We start from the raw sequence: 27,961 nt of genomic DNA on the forward strand, positions 1-27,961 counted from the left end.
CAATACTTTCAATCCTCTCTCATAAAAAATTTATCACCTTTCAATTCATTCGTACCCGCCACAATTATTAATTCTTTCACCCTCTGTTTTTGCAATGCGTCTAGATTCCTAAGAAGAAAGGGCCACTGATGAGTTAACGTCAGTGTATTAAATCAGTGTAAGAGTGTTTCGTTTCGTGTGGAACAAAGGAATAGTGAAGCCGCCATTAAAGAAAGTACAGTAAGGAGATCCGAATATCCAGATAAAGCAAGAACGGTAAGCAGAAATCTTTTCATATTAATATCGGAGTAACCATGGAGTAAGGAGAACTGATCTTTAAGAACAAAGCCCATTTCCGTGAAGTGTTACAAGAACTGTCTGCATTTTGGACATTTTGTCTATATCTAAGGAAAAGGAATCTTAGGCTTGAGCCGAGTAGGAAACCGAGGCTACGAACTGTTTGTGTCTAAAGGACAATAATGTTATACTGTTAAAACCTAATTGAATGCTAACTAAAATTTTGGGGGAGGATTGAGTCTAAGATATAAGACAGAGCATTGCCTCAAGAAATCTATGTCAGAGTTATAGAATTGACTTGTATATATATGTAATTTGCATGTGTGATAGTAAATAGGTAATTTAGTATAAGTTGTCAGAGTCTGAGGATAGTTATATATAGAAGTGAAGGATTTGTGTTAAAATAAGGGATTACAGTGTAGAAATTTTGGAATGTGTTAAATTAAGAAAAGGGAGGGAACCCAGACTCTATTTTGATTAAAGGTTTAACTAACATGTATCTTTATGTTTTGTGGTAAAATAAACGTATTTCTTTATGTGTAAATCAAATGAGTTTGTCATATTTTCTGTGGATTGAATTACCGTTTGGAAAATTACGAACCATGTATAAAAGGGGAATCCACTAGTAATTCAAGAAACGGGACCACGACTGCATACTTCATGATCCCTGTATTTTCTTTCTGAATAATCTTGGATAGTGTATCAGAATTAGTTGCCGGCTGGCACAGTCATTAATTAATATAAATTTGTCGGCAAACAGATTAACTGATAATAACTAAATAAAGAATAAGAGATAAGCACAAAGACGAAGAATGCACAAAAGCCATAAGATATAACAGAAGAGTGAAGAAGACAGAAACAAATGACATTGGCATGAAAAAAAGCAACAAAAGGCTCACGAATGGCACTGTATGAGATTTGATTATTAGAGGTGTGGTAAATGAGAAAATGCATACCTCGAAGGTAAAAATAATAGAGTGGTTGAGGTGTTGGATATGAGAAGTAAGTGAGCAAGAGTTGGTAGTAGGAACAAATGATTTGACTGGGAACAAAGAGAATGTAAGACTCAATATCAGGAGGTTGTTGAGAAGGATAAAAGATAACAGTGTGATAGGAAAGGTAGTCAGTGTGTTGCCTACATATGACAGTGATGAGATGAGGTGGGTTAGCAGAAATGTGTTAAGAGAAAGGAGTGTAGTTTGTTAATGTGTGGAATCACTTTGAAGGACAAATTGAACTGTACATTTGAATGGTTTTAGTGAGTCATTTGGAGAGAATGCTGCTGGAAGGAAGAGTAATGCGTGCAGAGAATGAATCTAAGCAAGTAAAAAACAATGTAAAAGAGTGGAAGAGTAAGGAAGGAGAATTGAAGTGGTGCTTATGAACAGAGAAGTGAGTAACATGAGTGTAGAGAATGGGAGAGCACGTGTGCAAGACAAACAGAGAGATTCAGGGTAGACAAGGGAACAAAGCGGGAGAAAGGGAAGTGAAAGTGTGTGTAGACAAGAAGGGAATAGGATTACCTGAAATTGTGAGCTACACAGGGACCAGTACTGGTCCCTGTGTAGCTCACAAACTTGATATGGCTTATGATACAGTCTGGAAAATCTTACAGAAAATGCTCCACTTCTATCCGTATAAGTTCAGTCGTGTGCAAGCACCAAGTATCGCAGATTATGATAAGTGCATGACCTTCGCACTAACGTTTCTTGCCCGAATGGAGGTCGACAATGACTGGCCTTGGAGAATACTGTGGGGGTGATGAGGCTCAATTTTATCTGAATGGGTCGGTCAACACTCACAACTGCAGAATTTGAACATCTGAACATCCCCAAGAGATCCAGCAAGTACCACTGCATTCCCCAAAGTAACCATGCGGTGTGGCTTAACAGCCGATTTCATAATAGGACCATACTTTTTTTGAGCATATTACCCCTACAGGTCCTGTAACCTGCTCCATTACTGAAGAGATTTATTGATGAATGCTGGAAAATTTTGTCATTGTCTTTCCTGCATTGCAGCAAAGACAATGTTTGGACTCCATAATTTTTATGCAGAATGGAGCATGGCCACAGCACAAAAGGCACTGTACTGAATGTTCTGTACAGTGCGTAAGCCAGCATTTAAGTAATGAGAGGGTTATCAGTCAGTTCTTTCCGATGGCATGGCCGCCTCGATCCCCGGACATCGCTCCATCTGACTTTTGGCTGTGAGGGTATTTGAAATCTGTTGTCTATGTTGGTGGCATTCCCAACTTGCATGCCTTGAAAGAGAACATAAAATGGGCTGTTATGAACATCCAATCCGACTCTTTATGTCTGCTGTAGAGCATGTCACACATCGGATGCAATTTGTTGTACACAAGAAAGGTCAACACATTGAAAATCGTGTATGTGATCCAGGGGACCCTGATTCTGATGAATAAAACATTATTTATTGTCAGTTCAATCACTACATTAATTTCTGTGTCTCTCACAAGTTGTTATTTTAGTTTAATTATTATTATTATTATTATCATTGTAAAGTGCCACATATCCAGCTGGAATGAGTGATGCAGCTGTCGCTTACACCGGCGAAATGTTATTATTCCATTTTATCTGCCTTTAATGTAATTATCCGATTGTTTTTGGCATTTTACCAAAGATTTAGTACCGAAAGTCGCCAATAGGGGGAATTTTGGCACTGGCGCCAAAATTCCCGCTATTGGCGACTTTTGGTACTAAATCTTTTTTTTTGTGTGGAAATCATCTCCCCATGCCTTCAAAAGTCTCAATATAAAATTTGGTCTCATTCTGTTTATTGGTTTTAGCTACAGATGCCTCCAAAGAGGGAAAGTTATTTTATAGCCATATATTACACAGACTGCTCATACCTTATTCATTGACATAATAAAAGTAGTTGTTTTTTTTGTCTCTGCAGTATAGTGGCTGTTGGGGAGGGTGCGTGTTGTTTATCGCTGAAAGCGTGTTACTATCGCCCGACGTGTATTTAAGCTGTTTTTTCATGTGCAAGGTTATATGCGAAACCTTTTAATTTCTTTTTTCGAAAAGTAAAATCAGGGGTGCAAGTTATATTCGAGTAAGTATGGTATTTCAACTATGGATAAGTACATTGGTACCTTCTTTAAACGGAAAAATAGCTCGTATGACAGTGATAGTACAAAATGAGTTTGTAATGACATTTTGTGTGTAGTTTCTGAAGAGAAAGAGGTCTGTAATGAATCCACATAAACGATAATATTAATATGCTGAATGAAAGAAAAGATTTGCTGACTTGTTGGACACTCGACCAGTGGATTGCATTTCAAAGGTAAATACAATTGTTACTTTGTAGGAACATTTTTCTGTTTTGTGACTTTTCTTCCTTTACAGTAATTATGCCTACATTACTGTGTTGTTATTCAACAACTGTTTATAGTTTTGATTGTGTACATAAAGTCAATATCAGCAGTCGCTTGATTACGAACGTGTGATGAAAGGGATGGGGAGGTTTGGAGCTTCCCTGGATAGCATTCAAAGGTAAATACAATTAGTTATTTGTATAGGGCCCTGGAACTTATTTGTTTAGAATTTAACCACTGCTGCTAAATGAAGCAAGAAGTGACAGAACAGTAATGATAGAAAATATTCAAGATTAGAGATAAATAGTTGTTTAAAGTTTTTCACTTGGTTATATTATAAATTAAAGATGCCAAGAAATTATATACTTAGTTTAATCCACTATTCAAGTGTAAGCAAACAAAGTTTGCACCTGAAGTATCTTTCAGGACCGGGGTAACTTGTGGCAAAGGTGGTATAGTCCGACCACAGAAGGGAGAGCTCTCGTTGGCAGACTACCAAGAAGAGTTAATTCATGTTGAAGGGGAAAAAAAAATAAGGTGATGAACGAATTGGTCAACAACACGCGAAATCACCTGTTTTATAGGTAAAATTTTCCAACTGTTATACAAGCAAAATAGTTACCACTTTAAAAACTAAAAGATCATAAAAGAGAAGTTAATTTTCTGACGTGTAATAATAAACAACTCATCCCACAATACGGATTGATTATCCTATTATCGGAATTGATTCTCCTTCTGTTGACATGTGCAGAAGTGTCGAAGGGTCTCGTATCTGTGAGAGTACTATATAATTTCTCATCACTTGCCTCAGTATCCCATAATGCAAAGTGCATCTCCTTGCGGACATGTATAATGCTATGCATTGACTCTTCCCTTAATGAATAGCATTATACATGTCTGCAAGGAGATGTTCTTTGCATTATGGGATACTAAGGCAAGTGATGAGAAGTTATACCACCTTTGCCACGAGTTACCCCAGTCCTGAAAGATACTTCAGGTGCAAACTTTATTATAATAATAATAATAATAATAATAATAATAATAATAATAATACTTCAGGTGCAAACTTTATTATTATTATTATTATTCAGGCCTCCAAGGAGTCAAAAGACTCATCGAGGGAGGTCCTTCCTAAGACATAAAGTCTGTCAAGACTCACCGAGGGGAGGTCCCCCCCTGAGAAACACAAAGTCTATCATACCACTCTTTAAACTCACTGACCGTTCTCGCTCCCACCACTCCATCAGGCAATGCATTCCACGGCTCAACCACCCTCCACACAAAGAAACCACTCCTTACCCTCTTGCTCACAGTTTCCTTTCGTAACTTCCAGGGATGGCCTCTTGTCATCATTCCTTCCCGCTGTTCAACCAAGCGAAAGAACTCCCCAGTGTCAACCCTTAACAGTTTAAACCACCTCTCAACAGTTTAAAAGTCTCAATCATATCACCTCTCCTTCTTCTATCCACCAAACTCTGCAGTCCACATTCTCTCAGCCAATCCTCATAACTATCCTTGTACAGTTCTGAAACCATCTTTGTCATCCATCTTTGTATCCTTTCCACAGTTAATTTATCCCCTTCAAATCCTGGGGACCAAATCTGAGAACAATAGTCCAAGTGTGGTCTGATCAGAGACTTATACAACGGAATGATAACCCTCTTATCTCTGCAGGTCAGAGATAAGAGGGTTATCTCTGACCTGCAGAGATAACCTGCAGGTGCATATTCTATGGGAGGATGCTGCATACTCTATGGGAGGAGTTATACTGGAAGAAGTAGGGGAGACAAGAGATCTGGGGTTGATGATTGATAGAAACCTGAATTTTAGGGCATATTGCAAAGGTGGTGAAGGTAACACAGACGATTGCTGCTATTATGAGAAGGAATCCTCTGTGTTACCTTCACCACCTTTGCAATATGCCCTAAAATTCAGGTTTCTATCAATCATCAACCCCAGATCTCTTGTCTCCCCTACTTCCTCCAGTATAACTCCTCCCATAGAGTATGCAGCATCCCATCGATGTTTCCCAAACCTCAAGACCTTACATTTTGCTGCATTAAACTGATACCCCCATTCATTTGCCCATGTATCTAGCTTATTTAAATCCTCTTGCAGGGCTACCACATCTGCACTATTACTAATAATAATTCCCAGCTTCGCATCATCCGCAAACAACTGAATATCCCCCTGCAATCCACTGGCTATGTCATTGATATAAAGGTTAAACAATATAGGTCCTAGTACTGAGCCCTGTGGGATCCCACTTGTAACCCTCTGCCTCCTGGAAACTGCTCCACCATACACAACTCTCTGATACCTATCAGACAGCCAATCCTGAATCCAGTTGACCAATCTGACATCCAGACCCATGTGCTGCAACTTAAATATCAGCTTATCATGTGGCACCCTGTCAAATGCCTTCGCCAAGTCTAAGAAAATTGCAGTATATGCCTTTCCCTCATCTAATGTTCTTGTAACTGTTCTTGTAACTTTGTTTGCTTACAGTTGGATAATGGATTAAACCAAGTATATAATTTCTTGGTATCTTTAATTTAGAAAATACTTCCTGTTGAAAAATTATTTTTCAAGAGGAATGCAATCAGGGTTACATATCAACACACTTGAGATAGAAAAAGTCATCAAAAACATGAAATGTGGAAAATGGCAGGCAAATAAATGAAATTCAACCAGAAATGCTTAAGTATGGAGGTATCAAAGTTCTACATGGCTATAGTGCCCAATTCTTGTTGTGAATTCCATATGACTAGCGTAGAGCTCATAATACCCATCTATAAAAAAAAAAAAAGAAAACTAAAATGAAATACGAATCTTAATAAGCTAAAAATAAGAACCTTACAGAGAATTTCCTTAATGAGTGTTCCAGGTAAGATTTATATAAAAATACTCGAGAAGAGGGTAAGAAAATTGTGGAAGAAAAACTTGGAGAAGAACAATCTGGATTCAGGCTAAATAAATTTGTCAGGATCAGAAATTTTCACTTTAAGATAAACAGTCAAGACTTCATGGGAATATAACAAGGATCCATTGTATATTTAGGTGCTGATTGAAGCTACTGTTAAAGTTTAATGGAATAAAAATCAAAATAAAAGAATTAAACACAGCTTTAAGGATTCATCTGGAATACAATATCATAATTCTAAAATTGCATACAAACAACCCAATTTTTTGGGTTGTTTGTATGCAATTTTAAACCCTGAATTCCTTACACAGAATTGACTGGAAAAGCACTAGCTGTCTACATCACTAAAACATGGTATGAACGAAAATTCAAGGAAGCATGTGAGATTATTATCAACCAACCAATCTGAACAATAATGATGGTCTAAAAATCCCAAATCAATCTTGGAGAAGAACAATGCAATCAGGGTTACATATCAACACACTTGAGATAGAAAAAGTCATCAAAAACATGAAATGTGGAAAATGGCAGGCAAATAAATGAAATTCAACCAGAAATGCTTAAGTATGGAGGTATCAAAGTTCTACATGGCTATAGTGCCCAATTCTTGTTGTGAATTCCATATGACTAGCGTAGAGCTCATAATACCCATCTATAAAAAAAAAAAAAGAAAACTAAAATGAAATACGAATCTTAATAAGCTAAAAATAAGAACCTTACAGAGAATTTCCTTAATGAGTGTTCCAGGTAAGATTTATATAAAAATACTCGAGAAGAGGGTAAGAAAATTGTGGAAGAAAAACTTGGAGAAGAACAATCTGGATTCAGGCTAAATAAATTTGTCAGGATCAGAAATTTTCACTTTAAGATAAACAGTCAAGACTTCATGGGAATATAACAAGGATCCATTGTATATTTAGGTGCTGATTGAAGCTACTGTTAAAGTTTAATGGAATAAAAATCAAAATAAAAGAATTAAACACAGCTTTAAGGATTCATCTGGAATACAATATCATAATTCTAAAATTGCATACAAACAACCCAATTTTTTGGGTTGTTTGTATGCAATTTTAAACCCTGAATTCCTTACACAGAATTGACTGGAAAAGCACTAGCTGTCTACATCACTAAAACATGGTATGAACGAAAATTCAAGGAAGCATGTGAGATTATTATCAACCAACCAATCTGAACAATAATGATGGTCTAAAAATCCCAAACATATGGAAGGTATATATTCGACCCACGGAACGTTCCTCACTAAGAACAACTATAAACAGGACTGTAAAAAATCCAGTATCTTAAAAGCAAAAATAAGAATTGTAATACTAAAAATAGGACATCACTGTTTCTGAAAGAAAACCATCTGAAAGAATGTTTATTCCTGTCATCGTAAATAGAATTTAGCTTGATGTAATTTTTTTTTTTTCACTAGAGGTCATGCCAGTAGAATAACATGTGATCAAATCATTGTTTCTTTAGCTTACAGTTAATAATGTAACTCAGCTTGTCTTGTATATTGATGTATGCTCCAAATGATGATCTTGATGTGAAGATCGAAACATCGGGATGAAGATCGAAATCGTGTTTTTTTAACAGGGTTGTAAATTCCATAAACTTTTAAAATGATTTTATAAAATTATGTAAAGAAATTTTTCAGTACATGATAAACAGTGAGAGAACTAGGGATAATTCATGGAGGTTGTGTAAGAGTGTCGTTAGTAAGGGTGTGTGGACTAGTTTTTTGTTTGGAGAGTGGCAAATGAGTGGAATTAATTGCCAGAATTTGCCAGAATTAGTTGTGAGTGTTCTGACAGTGAATGAGTTTAAGGGGGAGGTATGATAGGTTTTTTGTATGTATAAAAGTTAGTGTGGGTCTCCCAAGATGAACCTCTGGACTCCATGGAGATACTATGTCATAATAATAATGATAATAAAATATTTAATATAGGGATGTCTAATATTCTGGCCACTGACCGTAAAATGATCATGAAATATTCTAAACTGGGAGGATATAACCATTTATGTAAATATACACAAATATTAGGCAGAAAAATGCTATACTCTATAAGGCTTCAATATAACATTATCATTATAAGAACTTACCAAGCATGTTCGCGAACCGCCAGAAAATTATTTCCCTTAAAAATTCGGGTACAGTTGTCAGTTGTACAATGGAAGTGTTCTTTATACATAAATTCACAATCAGGCTTGCAAAGTTCTGCAGCACCACATCTGTTAATGAAATATAATTTTTTTGAGTGAAATTATATATGAAAAAGTTACACTGATTCATATCATGCAAAGAGATTTGAATATACTTTCTCTGATGAAAAAAATGGCTTGAAATATTTTAGTTATATACAAATATACACATGAACTCTTCATAATGGCTACCAACAGTTTACCTCAACAGAGAGAGATAAAGAAAGAGAGAATGTTATGTTACTTTCTGGTGTATGCCTATTAGTAATGTCATAAGCATGTTACATGCTTATGACATTGCATCTTGATACAGGTAACCCTCGTATAATGGGGATGTTAGGTTCCATAGAAATAGCGCGTTATATAAATCGTGTTATGCAAGACTCAGATCACATAGAAAAAGTAGGGTTATGTTCTGAAATCTTTTTTTTTTATAAATTATGTAAACAACAATGACATATCCAACAAAAATATATTTTTATTTAATTCAAGTAATTCATATAAGTTAAGAAAACATAAACTATGAAACAAATACATAGTGTAAAATTATAAAAATTATAAATTGTACGTAAACTTCATTGCACATAATACATAAATATTTTAGGCAAAATAAAATAAAGTGCATATTTTAATCGTCATCACTGTCTTCAAAAATAACATTTTGTAGATGTTCTTTATTTATGAGTGGCCAGACATAGTCATCACTTGAACTCTCTTGGACATTTGTATAATTCTCATTGCATACTTTGGCGTTTAGTTATCAAGAAGTCAGTAATAAGATCTTGCTTACCACTATGCCGTAATAAGTTCATAATATGGAGCTAAACAAATATCTAATTGTCTCATGAATTTTCCAGAGCGCTCCATTGAGGGATCATTATCCGTAAAATAACTTCCTAACTTTCTTGACAAGTCCAGTTCTGGTAATTTCTTTAAACTGAATTATTTAACGGATTCATCGCAATGACAATCTTCGGCAGAACTTTCCCATCTATTAATTGTACTAGTTCCTCCTCATTTAAAAATGTTTCCTCATCAATTAATTCACTAATTTCGTTTTTAACCATATCGAAAAAGCCCTTTCCGCCAAAAACGTGTGTGACGTTTATTATACAACTTAGCTCTTCATCCACTGGATACAAAATTTTGTTCCAGAACGGCTTCAGGCCATATTTTTTTCCAGCAAGCATTCAGTGTAGAGGGCTGTAATTCCTTAATGGACAGAGAAATAATTTTCACACAATTCAATATTGAAAACTATTTCCACACTTGAGGCAGTGTCATGTTTGGATTAGATTCCATTTTTTTCAAAATTAATTGGAATGTTCGATGAATATAACATGACTTAAATGTTGATACTATTCCTGGGACGAGTGGTTGAGTAAGCGAAGCAGGGCTGGTTTTATCATTAGGTGAATCTAGGCAATCGCCTAGGGGCGCTAATACTTCGGGGCACCAGATTTTGCTACAGTTCGGAGAAATATTACAACCTTCAAAAACAATTAGTAAAACCTTGATTAATAATAAAAAATTGAAATGAGTCAAGCCGTCCTGGTGCTTGCTTACAAAAACTTACACTCGCCCTACAATGGCTGAGGAATGACTCACTGGTCTAGCAATAATATCTATAGAGCATGAAATTGCATCTACAATCAATATAGATGAATTAATCCAAAACTTTGCCGAAGCAAAAGTCTGAAAGATTAATTTTTCATAATTTTTGTATTTAAGATGTAAGATATTAGGAATAATCATATATGTATACAAATGTATTGGTTTTGATTAATAAATTTTTTTTAATGTTCATAACGATATTAATTTTATAAATATTCACATGTGTAGGTGTATGTGTGCTTGTGTGAGTATGACAAAAAATATATAGAGAGAGAGACAATGTATAAGGGGTGCCTAAATTTTCTTTGCCTAGGGGCATCAGATACTCTCGGACCGACCCTGAAATGAAGTAGTATTAGGCGGCAAAAAAGTTATTTTAATATCCAGATCTCTTAAATTTGTTGGGTGGTCTGGTGCGTTATCTAAAATTAGTAGAATTTTGAAGTCAATGTTCTTTTTCTTTGTGTAACTTTCTACATCGGGTACAAAACACTTGAAAAACCAATTTTCAAGCACGCTGGCTGTAACCCATGCCTTTTTGTCGGCCCGCCAATAAACAGGTAGGGTGGACTTGTTGAGCCATTTCATAGGAAAATTTTAATTTTCTCTTTGAGAGAAATAATGAGATTACCACACTTATGATTTTTAATGTGCTTTCCTGGCAGAAAATGAAGACAATTTTTAACAATAAACACTTTATACAATAAACAATTGACATACATGCGTGCTAAGAGATATTTCCCCTAATATAAATTCGCTACTTATAACTACATGTGCACATCGCACATGTAGTTATAAGGGCAGATGCAAATTTAACGAAAATAAAATTTGATTTTCAAGTCACGTGATGAAAAATATATGAAAAGATAAAGGGTTACTACAACTTGTAGACTGCGTTATATCGAAACCACATTGTATAAGTACTGCGTTATACAAGGGTTACCTGTACATGATTTCATACATCACATTTTCCTAAAGTATCATTTCAATAAAATAAATAATTTATGATATAATTCGTATTCCATGAATTCGTGCATAAATAGTGCATTTATGGCACACTGACTTATGTACTCTAAACATAATTTAGCTTGCCTAATTATGTTACTACAAATGGTCTGATTGTAACCAAAATTAGAGACATTTTGATAAAATTTTTAAAATAGGGATCATAAATATGAAATTTCATTAAATTCCATCTAGCCAGTGGGAGTTATTAATATCTGTTTAAATCATTTTGCCAAATTTTAGCAAAATCAAACAGAACCATATGGACATTTTCTTGTGTACATCCTAAAACTCAAATTTTATTCAAATCCATCCAGGTAGAGCAGACTTATTACAATATACAATTTTGACACATTTGCTCCTTTGTGTTCCTACAATGACCTGACTGAAACAAAAATTGTGATAGTTTAACAAATTTTTGTTAGGATTACACATACTAAATTTTAATAAAACCTCTCTGGTCAAAGCTCTGAATCATTCTGGTATGTGGGGTGCAAAAGTTGATGCAAAAAAAAATTTTTTTTTAGCATATGGGTAGGAGAGGAGATAACAAGGGATTGCCCTTAAAAGTGGTTAAAAAGGATGTGATGGAGAATAGTGAATGAGTGGACTGAATTGTCAAAGGTAGTTATGTATGTACCATCAGTAAATAAGTTTAATAAGAGGTATGATACACTTTGTGTGAATAACAGTTAGTGTGGGCCTCTCACTGTAAGTCTTAGGATTCCATGGAGATGCTCAAATAATAATAATAAAAAGAAATTCCAACTCATTTTCAGATTAACAAATAAAAAAATTCATTAAAAAATCATAAAAAAAGCATTTAGGCATTTCATGGTACCTAACTAGGACTGATTTTAGTCTTCTCCCATGTATGTTTTTTATTAGCACCAAGGCATTAGTGTTGAAAATAGAATATTGACAGGCTGAGATAATGTAACTACATTAAATCAGCCTATTTATAACAACCATGTAAATCTCAGTTCTAATTCAAGAAAGATCTCACTTCACTCTCTTACTTTGATAATATTCAGATCTCTAGTCAGATCAGATTTCTTTAACTGGTCTGACTTCCATCTTTAGCTTTTCCCAGAACAAGCACATTACATCTCCTCAGCCTTAAAAAAAAAATTAAAAAAAAAAAAAAAACACTTGACGTCCTCTTCTGTTGAAGAAATTACAGTATACAACTCCTAACATGATATAAATCCCAAATAATATGATCCAACATTAAAATAATGTTCTCACAATTTGAGATGATATACCAAAAAAAAAACTAAAAATGCTTAATTCTATCACTAGAGAACAAACAATCTGCTTAATAGAAGACCCTCCCCCACCAAATCTCTCTTTCTCTCTCACATACACAGACTCCCTCTAATCACTTTCTCATAGATGATATATTATTTTTTTTCTAAAAGTAATTTATTTTCATGGATGCATCACCACTGAACTGGTCATCATCGATTTTCTTCTTAACACAACATGTAAAAACATAGCTTCTCATCTTCCTCTTTCATTCCATCTGTCTCTGTCATTTGAAACAACCTTCTTCACAGCATTTTCCCAAAGTATTACAACTTCTCCAAAGGAAATAACTGTAAATCAATTCCTATCCAGAAGGTTAAAAAAATTATAAGGACCTTCAACCAAAAGTAAATTAGCCACTTTATATGGAGATGACAGGATTTTCCCACCTATGTGTGTTCAGGAGGAAAACTGGCAGCTGTTAGTGCATCGATGTGATCAGTTGCAGATATGACTGGACTGGAGTACTAGTTGAGCACTAAGTTTCTCATAGGTGACAGGATATCATATGATTTACTGTTATATACATTCTCAAAAGAATTCTGAAATTTTATAAATCACACATTAAAAATATGAAAAAGCATAACTGGAATAAAAATTAACAAACCTGGTAAGATATTTTTTCCAGAGATCTTCAGATTTACTCTTCATCAGATCAGTAGTGAGATCCATGATGTGAGGCTTTTCTTCATTCACCGAACCCATTTCATGTGGCATATAACCAAGGTTTAAATTCATTGCTGGTGGATTTGCAAAATTTACTCCTGTTAGCATTGAAGCAAATCGGGCAAATGGTTGCGGTAAACTATCAGCAATAGTTGGATTAGTGGTATCAGGAAACATTGCTCCTTCAGTACTAGAAGCAACATCACACATTGCTCCACCTCCAAAGGACTGTCCATTTTGTCTTTCAATTATGTGAGTACCTCCAAGATGAGGTACTACTGAAAATGGATTCATCCCTGAACTTGGACTGGAAGATGAATCACCAGATGACAGCTGAGAGAGAAATGGGATAATAAGATTACACTATGTACACAAAGATGTATAACAGAAATTTACATTATAAAATGAAATCTTTAAATCAAACTATTTTTGATAGGTAATACTACCTCACTTATACTAATGGGAAAGTATATTAGCACTTCCGTAGCGCAACTGGAAAAAAATGACGGTACATTGCATCCTTCGATTGGAATAGGCCTAAGTTCGATTCTCGTCGCGATGGGAGGAATCTTTATCTGGACGATTTTCAATCGAAGGCGAGTTAGCTAATCTCATACGGAGGTAGCAGGGTTTTTTCCCCGGAAACTCAGGTTTTTCATCCCGCATACAGACAAATCGGCCCTTCAGAACACACGCAATTTACAGACAAAAAATACTAGTTGTGGTGGTGGAAGTGGGCGGTAGATGGGATAATTGAGATAATTCATAGTAGAGGTTCGGTGTAGTGGTTAAGACAGTTGTAGGTGTCCTCCCATGATGAGTCTTCGGACTCCTTGGAGGTGTCAGGAATAAAATAAATAAATAAATAAATAATATGCCTAATGATAGCAGAGGAAAGGAATCTGACTAAGTTGATCATTTAAAAGGATGGAATGGCTTCAAAGTAGAGGGTTTGAGGCTGTTAGTATAAGACAGAGGTAGACAGAAGGAAATACAGATGGTGTTATTATACAGATGGGGGAAGGTTGCAGAGAATATGAGTAATTTCATTTTCCTTTGTTATGTGCTATCTAAGTGTATGTCTCTTACACTTTCAGTCTATAACACACTACCAAATATATTTCTAACATTAAACAGCCTCAAATCCACATGATAAGCTGATATTTAAGTTGCAGCACATGGGTCTGGATGTCAGATTGGTCAACTGGATTCAGGATTGGCTGTCTGATAGGTATCAGAGAGTTGTGTATGGTGGAGCTGTTTCCAGGAGGCAGAGGGTTACAAGTGGGGTCCCACAGGGCTCAGTACTAGGACCTATATTGTTTAACCTTTATATCAATGACATAGCCAGTGGATTGCAGGGGGATATTCAGTTGTTTGCGGATGATGCGAAGCTTGGAAGGATTATTAGTAATAGTGCAGATGTGGTAGCCCTGCAAGAGGATTTAAATAAGCTAGATAGATGGGCAAATGAATGGGGGTGTCAATTTAATGCAGCAAAATGTAAGGTCTTGAGGTTTGGGAAACATCGATGGGATGCTGCATACTCTATGGGAGGAGTTATACTGGAGGAAGTAGGGGAGACAAGAGATCTGGGGTTGATGATTGATAGAAACCTGAAGTTTAGGGGACATATTGCAAAGGTGGTGAAGGTAACACAGAGGATTGCTGCTATTATGAGAAGGACACTGACCTGCAGAGATAAGAGGGTTATCATTCCGTTGTATAAGTCTCTGATCAGACCACACTTGGACTATTGTTCTCAGATTTGGTCCCCAGGATTTGAAGGGGATAAATTAACCGTGGAAAGGATACAAAGACGGATGACAAAGATGGTTTCAGGACTGTACAAGGATAGTTATGAGGATCGGCTGAGAGAATGTGGACTGCAGAGTTTGGTGGATAGAAGAAGGAGAGGTGATATGATTGAGACTTTTAAACTGTTGAGAGGTGGTTACAGGGTTGACACTGGGGAGTTCTTTCGCTTGGTTGATCAGCGGGAAGGAATGATGACAAGAGGCCATCCCTGGAAGTTACGAAAGGAAACTGTGAGCAAGAGGGTAAGGAGTGGTTTCTTTGTGTGGAGGGTGGTTGAGCCGTGGAATGCATTGCCTGATGGAGTGGTGGGAGCGAGAACGGTCAGTGGGTTTAAGGAGTGGTATGATAAACTTTGTGTTTCTCAGGGGGGGACTTCCCCTCGATGAGTCTTGACAGACTTTATGTCTTAGAAAGGACCTCCCTCGATGAGTCTTTTGACTCCTTGGAGGCCTGAATAATAATAATAATAATAATAATAATAAAATCCCTTGCTTTGAAGATAGAAGGACGGAGGCTGAAGTATGATTAGCAAAAACATAGCATTAAATAAGAGAGCAGATTCTGCAGCAAAGGGAATGACCTTTACTCAGAGTAAATGCCTTTTGATTATCAAAAGGGAAGAATAGGTGGTATTTTTTTCAGTCCTTACTTCTTAGAAGTCAGTAGAAAGTCAGTTTCCACCTTTCGCCATCACTAAAGTTGACTGCATTCCTAGAACACTGGATAAGAAGCAATATTTTCTAATTCTGAGTTAGTTGATTTGCACATATTCACATTTGTTCTATGATCGATTTTGTTAAGTTGCAGGATAAAATAATTATTATTATTATTATTATTCAGGCCTCCAAGGAGTCAAAAGACTCATCGAGGGAGGTCCTTTCTAAGACATAAAGTCTGTCAAGACTCATCGAGGGGAGGTCCCCCCCTGAGAAACACAAAGTTTATCATACCACTCCTTAAACCCACTGACCGTTCTCGCTCCCACCACTCCATCAGGCAATGCATTCCACGGCTCAACCACCCTCCACACAAAGAAACCACTCCTTACCCTCTTGCTCACAGTTTCCTTTCGTAACTTCCAGGGATGGCCTCTTGTCATCATTCCTTCCCGCTGATCAACCAAGCGAAAGAACTCCCCATTGTCAACCCTGTAACCACCTCTCAACAGTTTAAAAGTCTCAATCATATCACCTCTCCTTCTTCTATCCACCAAACTCTGCAGTCCACATTCTCTCAGCCGATCCTCATAACTATCCTTGTACAGTCCTGAAACCATCTTTGTCATCCGTCTTTGTATCCTTTCCACAGTTAATTTATCCCCTTCAAATCCTGGGGACCAAATCTGAGAACAATAGTCCAAGTGTGGTCTGATCAGAGACTTATACAACGGAATGATAACCCTCTTATCTCTGCAGGTCAGTGTCCTTCTCATAATAGCAGCAATCCTCTGTGTTACCTTCACCACCTTTGCAATATGTCCCCTAAACTTCAGGTTTCTATCAATCATCAACCCCAGATCTCTTGTCTCCCCTACTTCCTCCAGTATAACTCCTCCCATAGAGTATGCAGCATCCCATCGATGTTTCCCAAACCTCAAGATATTACATTTTGCTGCATTAAACTGATACCCCCATTCATTTGCCCATCTATCTAGCTTATTTAAATCCTCTTGCAGGGCTACCACATCTGCACTATTACTAATAATCCTTCCCAGCTTCGCATCATCCGCAAACAACTGAATATCCCCTGCAATCCACTGGCTATGTCATTGATATAAAGGTTAAACAATATAGGTCCTAGTACTGAGCCCTGTGGGACCCCACTTGTAACCCTCTGCCTCCTGGAAACTGCTCCACCATACACAACTCTCTGATACCTATCAGACAGCCAATCCTGAATCCAGTTGACCAATCTGACATCCAGACCCATGTGCTGCAACTTAAATATCAGTTTATCATGTGGCACCCTGTCAAATGCCTTTGCCAAGTCTAAGAAAATTGCAGTATATGCCTTTCCCTCATCTAATGCTCTTGTAACTTTATTATAAAAGGCTAGCATATTGCTAAAACAAGAGCATCCTTTCACAAATCCATGTTGATTCTCACAGATAACATTAACCTCATCTGCCCAATGCTGTACACGGTCCCTCACTACTTTCTCCAAGATCTTAACAACTACTGATGACACACAGACTGGCCTATAATTAGACACTTCCAGTCTGTTACCACCCTTATGCAATGGCACTATCTTACCTTCCTTCCATTCCCTGGGCACCTTTGCCAAAGCCAGACTTTCATTGAAAAGCCACGTTAAAGGTATTGTCAATTCCCTAGCACATTCTCTCAAAACTCGTGGCGAAATACCATCCAGTCCCACAGCTTTACTGACATCCAGAGTACTCAGTATCTGAAACACACTCTCCTCCTGTACCTCCAGACCTCAAACCAGTCCTATCCCTCTAGCATTAAAACTGACTCCTCTAGGATGAAATACTCCAATAAAGTGTTCATTGAACAATTCCACTATGTCCTCTGCATCAGTCACTCTATTCCCATTTTTATCCCACAATATCATTCTTCCACAGTCATTTCTCCTCCTACTGGCCACATAGCTAAAAAATTCCCTAGGATTTTCTTTGGATCTTAGGGCCAATCTCCTCTCATATTCCAGTTTTGCTTTCCTTACCACACGAGTCACTCTTCTGGCCTGTGTCTTATATTCCTCATGCATCTCTTCACCTGTCTCCTTATATCTCTTCCATAGCCTCTTTTTCGCATGCAATTCCTGTTTAATATTGTTTGTCATCCACTTTACTCCAAATTGCGCCCTCTTCTTCACTCGTGGTATACAACTTAACATTGCTGATAACAAATATTCTTTCACAATTTCCCACGCACTGGTGATATCCCTGCCTTCCAATTCCTCCCTCCATGAAACTTCCCGAAGTTGACGTCTAAGACTATTATAATCACCTGCCTTATAATTCCACATAAGTTCCCGTCTCTTTGATACTCCTGCATGTCTATTCATTTTCCAAGTCAAAACCATATGGTCACTCTCTCCAACTGGTGGGAGAGACGTCAACTCAGTTATTATCAACTCTTCTGATGCTATAACCAAATCCAAAATTTTTGAACCTCTTGTTCCCTCTGTTACATGTTGCCTAAGACATTTGTCCCTCAAGAATTCTAGAAATTCCATTCCCCTATTGTTACATGCATCTTCCTCTCTCCAATTTATACTACTGAAGTTAAAATCTCCCATAACAATCATTCTTCTTGCACTTGCCAAACTTAGCTGTCTAAACATCTCCTGGTCCCCATCCTCTGTGCTCCTGGGTCTGTAGCAACACCCCACTAAATATCCTGTCTTGCCTACCTCTACCTCACACCATACGCTCTCAAAATCATTTGTCTCACTACCTTCCAAATTCTCCACTCTTAGAGGACATAGGTCATCACTTATCATAAGCAGCACCCCACCACCACGCTTTCCCCTCCTATCCTGGCGAAAAATGCTATACCCAGTGACTTCTATTACTGTTTTTATATCCCCTTCTGTCAACCACGTCTCAGTGATCGCAATAATTTTTGGCCAGGCTGATGCTATCTGCGCCACCAATTCCTCTCCCTTATTCCGGATACTCCTGGCATTAGTATACAGCATATAAATGCCATTGTTTCTATACCCAGCATTATCCCTTCTAGACTCCACTGGGCTCAGTCTTACCTGACATTGTCTCCCTTCTCCCAAGTATCCATTCCCACAAGAGGCCACCCCTGCTATCATCCTCCCTGGGAAAATAAATGCAACTTTCTTTCAGAATAATAATAACAAATCTATTTCCCTGTACCAACGATTGACTAAGTTAGAAATTGGCTGAAAAAATCCTAGATAATGTTCCTCAGTATGACTAGAATTGTACCTATAATGGCCTTTCTTCTGAAGATATAGTGTCATGAAAGTTACCAAGCTACAAACAGGTCACTAATGCCTCTCTTATTAGATGTTTAAATTGATTCTCAACATAAGTAGGGTCCTGAAGGAGTGGAAAAAAGTAAGTATAATTCCACTGCATAAGGTAGTGCCAAGACTGATTCAGTGAATTATAGAAAAATCATATTTGGAGTAGCGATTAAGACCTTGGAAATATTGGTCAGTGTACAAGCATGGATGGATGAGGAGTCAACACTTCACGGCAGCAGTATAGCATTGTTACGGAACAGTCATATCTTCATAATCTGTTCATATTTTACAATAAATGATGAAACTTGTGTAAATGAGAGAACTAGGGATCTGAGCATTATGGAAAAGAGAATTTACATTGAAGAACATATTGCGAAGGTAAAAAAGCTAGCAAAACATTACTGCCATGCTGAGAAGGAATATGAATAATGATAAGGAAGCTATTGTGCCCAGTTTACAAGTGTTAATATCATCATATCTAGACTACTGTACATATTTCTGGTCGCCTAGGTTTCAATCATGGGGAGGGGGATGAAGAAACAGTAGAGAGAGAGAGAGAGAGAGAGAGAGAGATGTCGAATGTGGATAATTGTGATGATACTGAGACAGCGGAATGTTGATGAAAACAGGGATGATGGAATAGATGATGGAGACATACAAATTAGTAAAATGATTTTATAGGATACAATTGGGTGAAATTTTTCATCTAACTGTATGTATCCTATTTAATAAGGGTGTGAGGAGTTCATTTTTTTTTTCCCATGATGAGTGGATGAAATGGAACATCAGTGGGAGTGGTGAGTGAATCATCAATGAACAAATTTAAAATGAGATAATGTGTCGTGTGACCTGAGCGGACGTGATGAGTCCTTGGAAGACTTGTATAATAATAATAATAATAATAATAATAAAGTGACACTTCCAAAATTATTAGATGTGAACAGCAATTGGTAATCATAATAATAATAATAATGAATAAACTTATATAAATTATATAAATAAAAAATCAATAAATTCTCTGATGCCTTTTCATTTTCCAAAGGGAATAAGAAAAACCTACTATTTTTTTGGCTATTTTTGCCTGTTTTCATTTAGGAGTGTCCCTTATTTTAAAAACATTGGCTTTTTACTCAAGAATTCTTAGGGCATTATAGGTGTATTTTAAAGATAAATATATGCAGACTAGTAGAGGAAGAAATTTTGCACATACCTTGTTTGATGTTAGGTTGTCTTCGTTCTGCATACTTCTGCTGTTAGGCTGTTAAAAGGGATTAGGAAACGTTGGGGGGGGGGGGTTTGAGGCAAGATGGGAAATTAATTTGAAAACTCTTTTTTTTTTTTTTTTTTTTTAAATAATATATATCCATATATATATTATTATATTTAAAACCCTTCCACTTCTTTGGGGAAGGGGAAGGGTTTTAAATATACAGGGGCAGGGAGAGCGTTAACAGGGTGCGAGCTCTTTCGATCATGCTATCGTCATCGGAACATTTCGGGATAAGTGTAGGGCTATGCCATGTCGGCTTGGTGTTTCTGCCTTTGAGGTATTTGTGTTATTGCCTATTGGTCGGAGTCGTGACCTAATTTTTATGGTGTGGAGCTTCCAACACTCGGAGATTAAGTAGGGTCGGTGGATGAAGATAAATGAAGATACTTTCAGGCGCAAACTTTGTTTGCTCACACTTGGATAAAGGATTAAACTAAATTTATTATACTCTAACCAAGTGAAAAATAAACTTTCAACATCTTTCTCTAAATCCAGAGTAAATTATTAAAAAAGGGTGGCACACCAATTGGCAATTCCTATAGGTAGAGATGACCTGCTAATGCTTCTGCCTGATATCTCCACTTGGGCCTGGCTCCCACTGAAGAGACCTCGATAAAGGTCGAAACTAGTCTGGGTAGTGGCCCTTCCCTTAATGCATAATGTTAGACATATCCGCAAGGAGATGTGTTTTGCATTATAGGAGATACTGAGATAGGAGTGTTGGTAGCTTGCTCCACCTTTGCAACGAGTTGCCCTGGTGTTGTACCACCTTAACCCAGTCCTGAAGATACTTTCAGGCACAAACTTTGTTTGCTCACACTTGGATAAAGGATTAAACTAAATTTATTATGTTCTGTTTGCATAATTTATTAGTTGTGTGGAATAATTGCAATTTTTAAAAAACTGTGTTCAATTCTTTAATTCCATGTTGAGATAATTACGGTTAGCTGAGAATTTGTAAGCATTCATAAATTGTGATAGGTTGACCAATTTTTTAACTGAATATATATGGTATAAACTGCAATGGAGGTAGTTTCCGATATGCGTGGGTTTGTGGTATATTTTCATGGCTATTTTGTTGTTAGTTCTGATTAATGTCAGGTTTAAGAAATTGATGGATTTGTTCTGTTTGGTTTCTATGGTGAATTTCAGTCTGTTGCTGTAATCGTTAAGGGATACTTGTAACAATTGTTACAAGTATCCCTTAGTTAGAATATAGAGTACGGGGAAGACAGAAATAGCAGTTCATGCCCTTGAACAGAAACATACCCAGCAAATTGACAAGGCCATAATAATAGACAAACAAGACAATGAAACAATGCTTAGAATATCGGAAACAATAGCCATAAAATGTTACAAAAACTCAATCAATGTTCACCGACCTACTTCACCTCCGCGTGTTGGAAGCTCCACACCATAAAAATTAGGTCACGACTCCGACCAGTAAGCGATAACACAAGCAGAAACACCAAGCCAAAATGTTCCGATGACGATTGAAATGGCTCGCACCCCGTTAATGCTCTCCCCTGCCCCCCTGTTTCCCATAAAGCCCTTCCCCAAAGAAGCACCCTTAAATATAATAATATATATATATGTATATATATATATATTATTTTTAAAAAAAACCCAGGTTTCAAATTAATTTCCCATCTTGCCTCGACCCCCTATGGTTCCTAACCCCACCCTTTTTTTAACATCCTTTCTGCATACGTCTGCTGTTAGGACAACCTAACATCCAAACAAGGCATGTGCAAAATTTCTTCCTCTACTAGTCTGCATATATTTATCTTTAAAATACACCTATAATGCCATAAGAATTCTTGAGTAAAAAGCCAATTTTATGTTTTTAAAATAAAGGACACTCCTAAACGAAAACAGGCAAAAATAGCCATAAAAATAATAATAATAGTTTTTAAGAGGAGTAACATGGGAATTTTCCCAGAAATAATACCTAGAAAAACCTACTTTTTAGAAATCAGTTGGCTGCTGGTCTCTGCCTTTCTCTTTGCCACCCTAGTTGAGTACATTCTGTTTTAAATTCTGCATTTATCTGTATATATTTGTGTGTGTTTTATGGCAGTTTTGGGGCTAGAAACTCAAATTTCTCTCAAGGGGGGGGGGGAACTGACTTTGTTGTGCCAAACAAAATAATTCTAGAAAAAGTTCCTTCAGTCAGTGATTAACATCAACTTATGTCTTTCTTCAGCAGACTTACTGCAAGGTTATGACAGTCACCACTACATCAATTATTTATTATGAATTCTTCATTCTATCTGCATGTTGAAGTCATTCTTGATGCATAATATATAATAAACAGTAGTTATTATTATTATTACAGTAATCTCTAGGCAGTTGGCAACTCATTGTGGGAGGCCTAATTAACTAGCAACATATCTATGTAAAAACATGATTTCCGTTTAACAAACTCATGCTGATGATCACAGAGAATACTGCTTTTATTCAACCCACTTCTGTATCCTAGCTGTCACCAACCTCTCTAACACCTTAACTATAATTCCAGATACATAGATAGGCTTTAATTTATAGTCTCAGCCTTATCATTACCTTTGTGAAATGGAATGGGATTTGTGCTGTTGCAAGACTCTTGTTAAACATGCATGCACTAGCAAACTCCCTCAAACATTCTCTTAAGAAATGGTGATATTACCTTAATGACATTACGTTTAATTATCTCTTCATGTACCTCTTGCTTGCTTGCTAGCAAGCCATCTTGTCCATTTTCTCTACACTTGAGCTTCTGACATGCAAGATATATATGCAGATATTATTGATATGCAAATATCAATATTTGCATATCATTATTACCATCATCATCATCACTGTTCCTGATATGTATCCTTGAGGGTACAAATCAAATTCCTAACGTTTACTCTCAAGTGATGTACGTGATAGCATGACAGTACTACACGATTAACTTTACGTTATTATTAACCTCCCATCAACAATCTTCCTCCAAATTAATCTATCATTTGTTCACACTCCAATATTGTTATATCCTGGACGAGCCCAGGACATAATTTTTGCCGAACTGGTTGGCCAAATGGTTAGCATAACTGCTCTCCAGCCAAAAGGCTGCAAGTTTGAATCCTGCCATGGGCATGGATGTTTGTGATTGTGAAAATACTAGTGGTGATGGTGGACAGTAGATGGAGAGTTGTAGAGTAGGCGCCCTCCCTCGATGAGGCTTTGGACTTCTTGGAGGTATCACGTAATAATAATAATAATATCTTATATTGCTGCCTTCAAATGCATTTCTGACTGCATCCATCCACCTAGTTTTCCTGTGGGTCTTTTTCCTGCCATCTTGGCATCAAACACCTGCTTTGCTAACCTTTCAACTAATATAATGTTTAAGTGACATTATATTAGTTCTGCACACATGATCTTGAATGCAACAATGTAAAATTCCTTCTTAATCATTTCATTTTTTATATGATTCTTCTCTTGATACTGACTTTATCCCTTGACCCCCATTTTTCATAATCAAGTAAAATTATTCATTCCATAATTATTAGAAAGAATTCTTATTTTACTTTGTACAAAAGTAAGTCTTACCTGCTCTGTAAGGGCAGTTGTTGCTAAACCTGATGACTCTGATAGCGATTTCATCATACTCTGAGCTAGTTTAAATTTTCGATATGCCAATTCATTTTCTCTACGCTCATGTTTTCTCTTGTGAGAGTATAATTGGCCACTTGAATGCAGAACATATGTACAACCTGTTAAAAAAATACTGCTCATTATTCTCGTTTGTAAATTGGTATAGTTTTAAAAAATTTTACAAGAAGGGTAACTAATCTAATTATTATTATTATTATTATCTGGATATCCTCAGGAGGCCATATTGACCATTATTTGCATACTGCATATATTATTATTATTATTAGACCTCCAGGAATCATGGACTCATTGAGGAAGGTCATACATCACCCACACCAGCTGTCATACCTTTTATTAAATTCATTCACACTAAATGTACTCACTACTTCAACAGGCAAACTGTTTCACTCACTCACATTCTATGAAAGAAAAACTTAGCTCTCACCTTTTTCTTAACTGCACACAAATGTAACTTCTATGGTGTCCCCCCCCCCTTGTCTTCTTCCCATCTTTCATATAATGAAAAATTTTATCAAACGATATTCTATAATTCCCTCTCAAAACTTTATAGACCTTTATAGACCATCTTTCTCCTGTCTATCAGTGTCTATAATTAACATGCTGTCAGTCTCTCCTCATAATCTACATTCCATAATCCTGATATCATCTTTATCTCCTTTGAATATCCCTTTATCCCACTGAATCTCCAGAGACCAAATCTGCACCTCAGCACACTCAGGTACCTACATGAGTGTGTTGCTTTTATGTACCGAAAAATGGCCTACTAGACACTCTCATCCTTTCATCCGGGCTTCGAGTCCAGCAAGCTGGACTTACAAAGCCTTGGTATGACTGCACCCGAAGCCCAGATGAAAGGATGAGAGTGCCCAGTAGGCCATTTTTAGTAAATAAAAGCAACACACGCATGTAGATACTTTTAAGAGAACAAAATGACTTCCATATCCTTATATGGTAATGTTTGTTTCGACATTACAATTATCCTCTGAGTTGCATTTGCAATTTTTGCTATGTGATCCTTCATAGTTCTTCAGAAATCTTCAGAGATTTCTATCCTCCATAATTCCAACATCTCTAGCCTCGCCAGTTACTCCAAGCACGATTCAACCAATATAATGTGCTGTTGGATATCTCATCACATCAAGGTGCATAACCTTACACATCCTAATATTGAATTATAATAATAAATAATTATGGAAGTCACTTACATAAATGTATTATTTATTTCTGTAGAATTTTTGCTATATTTCACAGCCATTTTTGATACACTACAGTAAGAAGCGATAAACATAAAAATGAACAACAATTAAATTGAAAATGCTAAACCAGATTTATTGGGCTCTTTAAGTGAAATATATTCTTGATATTCTCCAAGATGAATTTGTGCAAAATGACCACAATAAGATAGGCTGCAAGAACAGGGATTCTGTAAACTCATGGATAGGAGATAGGAGGAATGTTTGTCGTTTGGAGAGACAAGGAAGATATTAAGTTTATGAACTGGATGGAAAGAGACTTGTAGGTCAATCTGGCAAGAATTCTTGCATTTGTGAAATGCAAGAAAAGGATTAAGATGAAGGCGATAATTATTGATAGTTTTTGCCTTATAACCATTAGAGATGAAGATAGCTCTGATAGTTATAATGTAAAAACTATCGGATGATAATAGACAGTTCACTGTTTAAAAGTGAATCACATGAACAAATTTATGAGCTCTGTCAACTAAAGCTTTAACTACTATTGTTTCTGACAGGGGTGGTGATGATGATGATGAGAATTAGCATTAATGTATTTGCCGGTATGAGTATGTTTTATGTATATAGAAAACTGTAGATTGCCATTAAGTTGACACTGAATGAGAAAGTGGTGAATATGTAAAATAATGCATAAGTTACATGGTTCTACCTTAATTCCTTCATGGTGATTATCACAACTTTTCAGCATACCCTCATATTCCTATCCACCCAGTCCTGAATTTTGCCTTTTGCCAATTTATCCAATACCTTAACCACCAAAAGATGCTCAAACATGACCTTCCTTTAGTAAATCCATGATGTTCATTATAAAGTATAGATTTTTTGTCAACCCATTTCCATATGCGAGGTCTTACCAACTTTTTCAAAATCTTCACTAGCACTCCAGAGATACTGACAGGTTGATAGTTAGAAACAGTATTTTCACCACCTTTGTTCAATAAGATTATTATACATTCTTTCCACTGCTGTGGCATCTTCCCTGTGCTGAGACTCAAATTATACAACCAGTTCAGATAAACACTCTTTTAGCATCCTTGCTAATATCTCATCAGCCCTATTGTCAAATTCTTATTCAGTTTATGCAACAGTTCTAGTACCTCTTCCTCATACACCTGAATTGTTTTCATGTAGTGCAGAAGTAACACTAAGCTTTATGTTACACACCCTGGATTGACAACTTTTAGCAAAATGGACACTCATTAATTGAACAATCTCTTCTGCATCTGCCACCCACATACCATCTTCATCCGGTAGAATTATTTTTTTTCACTTTCATTCTTTATTTTACTTGTAACATAATGATAAAATTCTTTTGGGTTGTCTTTGGCTTGCAGAGCCATTTTGTTTTTTAACTCACGCCGCTTAGCTTTCCATATAACAGAACTTGTAACTCTTCTGACTTGCGCATTACAATTTTCATAACTGATGTCACCCTTATGTACACAGTATTCCTTCCACATCATCATAATTTTCTTAAGAATCTCTTGCTTAATAATCCATTTCATCCTTTCACTCCTATACCTGTTGAACTGTAGGGATAAACTATGATACCTTACTACTAATGTATTTTGTTAAATGCTTCCCATGCACTTGCCATTATCCTTTCCAATTAGTAACTGATACCATGGGATCAAACCTATCATTCTCCTCAGTTTGTCATAATAACTGCTTTGTGGTTCAGCATGTAATTTTTTCTGAATGAAAAATCCATATACTTTGCCACTTTCCCAGTCAGTGCAGCATGATCGCTATCACCAACTGGAAGAAGAACAGTCACATATTTAAATGAAACTCTCTACTCCAACACTAACATTCTCTGACTTTGAATTCAAACTGTCACATGCTGCTTAAGGAAGTTGTCTTGCAGCAGCTCAATATATTTTATATCAATTCATGAAGTGTTTATTAAAGAACAGTATAGAGATTTTAGGATAATAAGTATATTTCAATGAGAATAAGAAGTTCGTATATATATATATATATAGCTGAACTATATATATGGATTGTATGGAGTAGGGTGCCCTCCCACAATGAGTCCTTGGGCTTCTTGGAGTGGAGGTGTCGTATAATAATATTAATGATTTTTACACTTTCATATTCAGTACATGCAGTTATGTTAAAATCACCTTATTTTGAACTCTTTTCAGTTTTGTACAATGCTATCAAAATCTAACAACCTTCTCCAGAAAAGGAATAGGTGATGTAAACTTTATAATATTATTTCATTTAAAAAAAGAAATTTCATTTAAAACAGCATTAGTAAAGAAATTCTTTATACAGTCATACCCTGAAGTTACGCGGTAGGTGGGACCAACAAAAAGCGCATAAGTCGATTTCGCGTAACTCAGGGTATAATTTTGCATGTAATTTATATATACAAACATACAAAATATTAGTTAATTGGGACCAAAGGTTTACAAAAGCACCTATATTTTTTAAGATATATATATAATCATAATTGTAATTTTTCGTACATAAAAAAAAGAAAGTTATTTCGATGTCGATGGTTTCATAAAATCTAATAGATTCGTCTGACGGCATAATGTCTTTTTCTTGTCATGCAAAATTTCTTCATAGCAAGCTAATGATTTTTTTATTCCTTGCCTTGTGACTATAATTCGTTCCTTGTTAGAATTTATGTCCTCCAAAATCTGTAAACCTTTCTTTTATGATTG

At 36.3% G+C, this 27,961-nt stretch overlaps 1 protein-coding gene across 1 annotated transcript in view; it reads right to left on the bottom strand.

The window, feature by feature from the left end:
- LOC150107643 (zinc finger protein castor homolog 1-like) overlaps positions 1-27,961 on the bottom strand; it is a 252,159-nt gene that overhangs the window by 53,431 nt on the left and 170,767 nt on the right. Inside the window, exons 10-12 of the mRNA XM_090392151.1 lie at positions 23,968-24,131; positions 13,279-13,670; positions 8,646-8,774 (exon numbers count right to left, since the gene is read on the bottom strand). Coding sequence (XP_090248277.1) covers positions 8,646-8,774; positions 13,279-13,670; positions 23,968-24,131 — 685 coding nt within the window. The remainder of the gene's footprint in view (positions 1-8,645; positions 8,775-13,278; positions 13,671-23,967; positions 24,132-27,961) is intronic.

This window comes from Typopeltis vanoorti, chromosome 4, assembly GCF_054136105.1.
Source record: "Typopeltis vanoorti isolate ZY-2024b chromosome 4, IOZ_Tvanoo_1.0, whole genome shotgun sequence".
In the NCBI taxonomy this organism is placed as follows: Eukaryota; Metazoa; Arthropoda; class Arachnida; order Uropygi; family Thelyphonidae; genus Typopeltis; species Typopeltis vanoorti.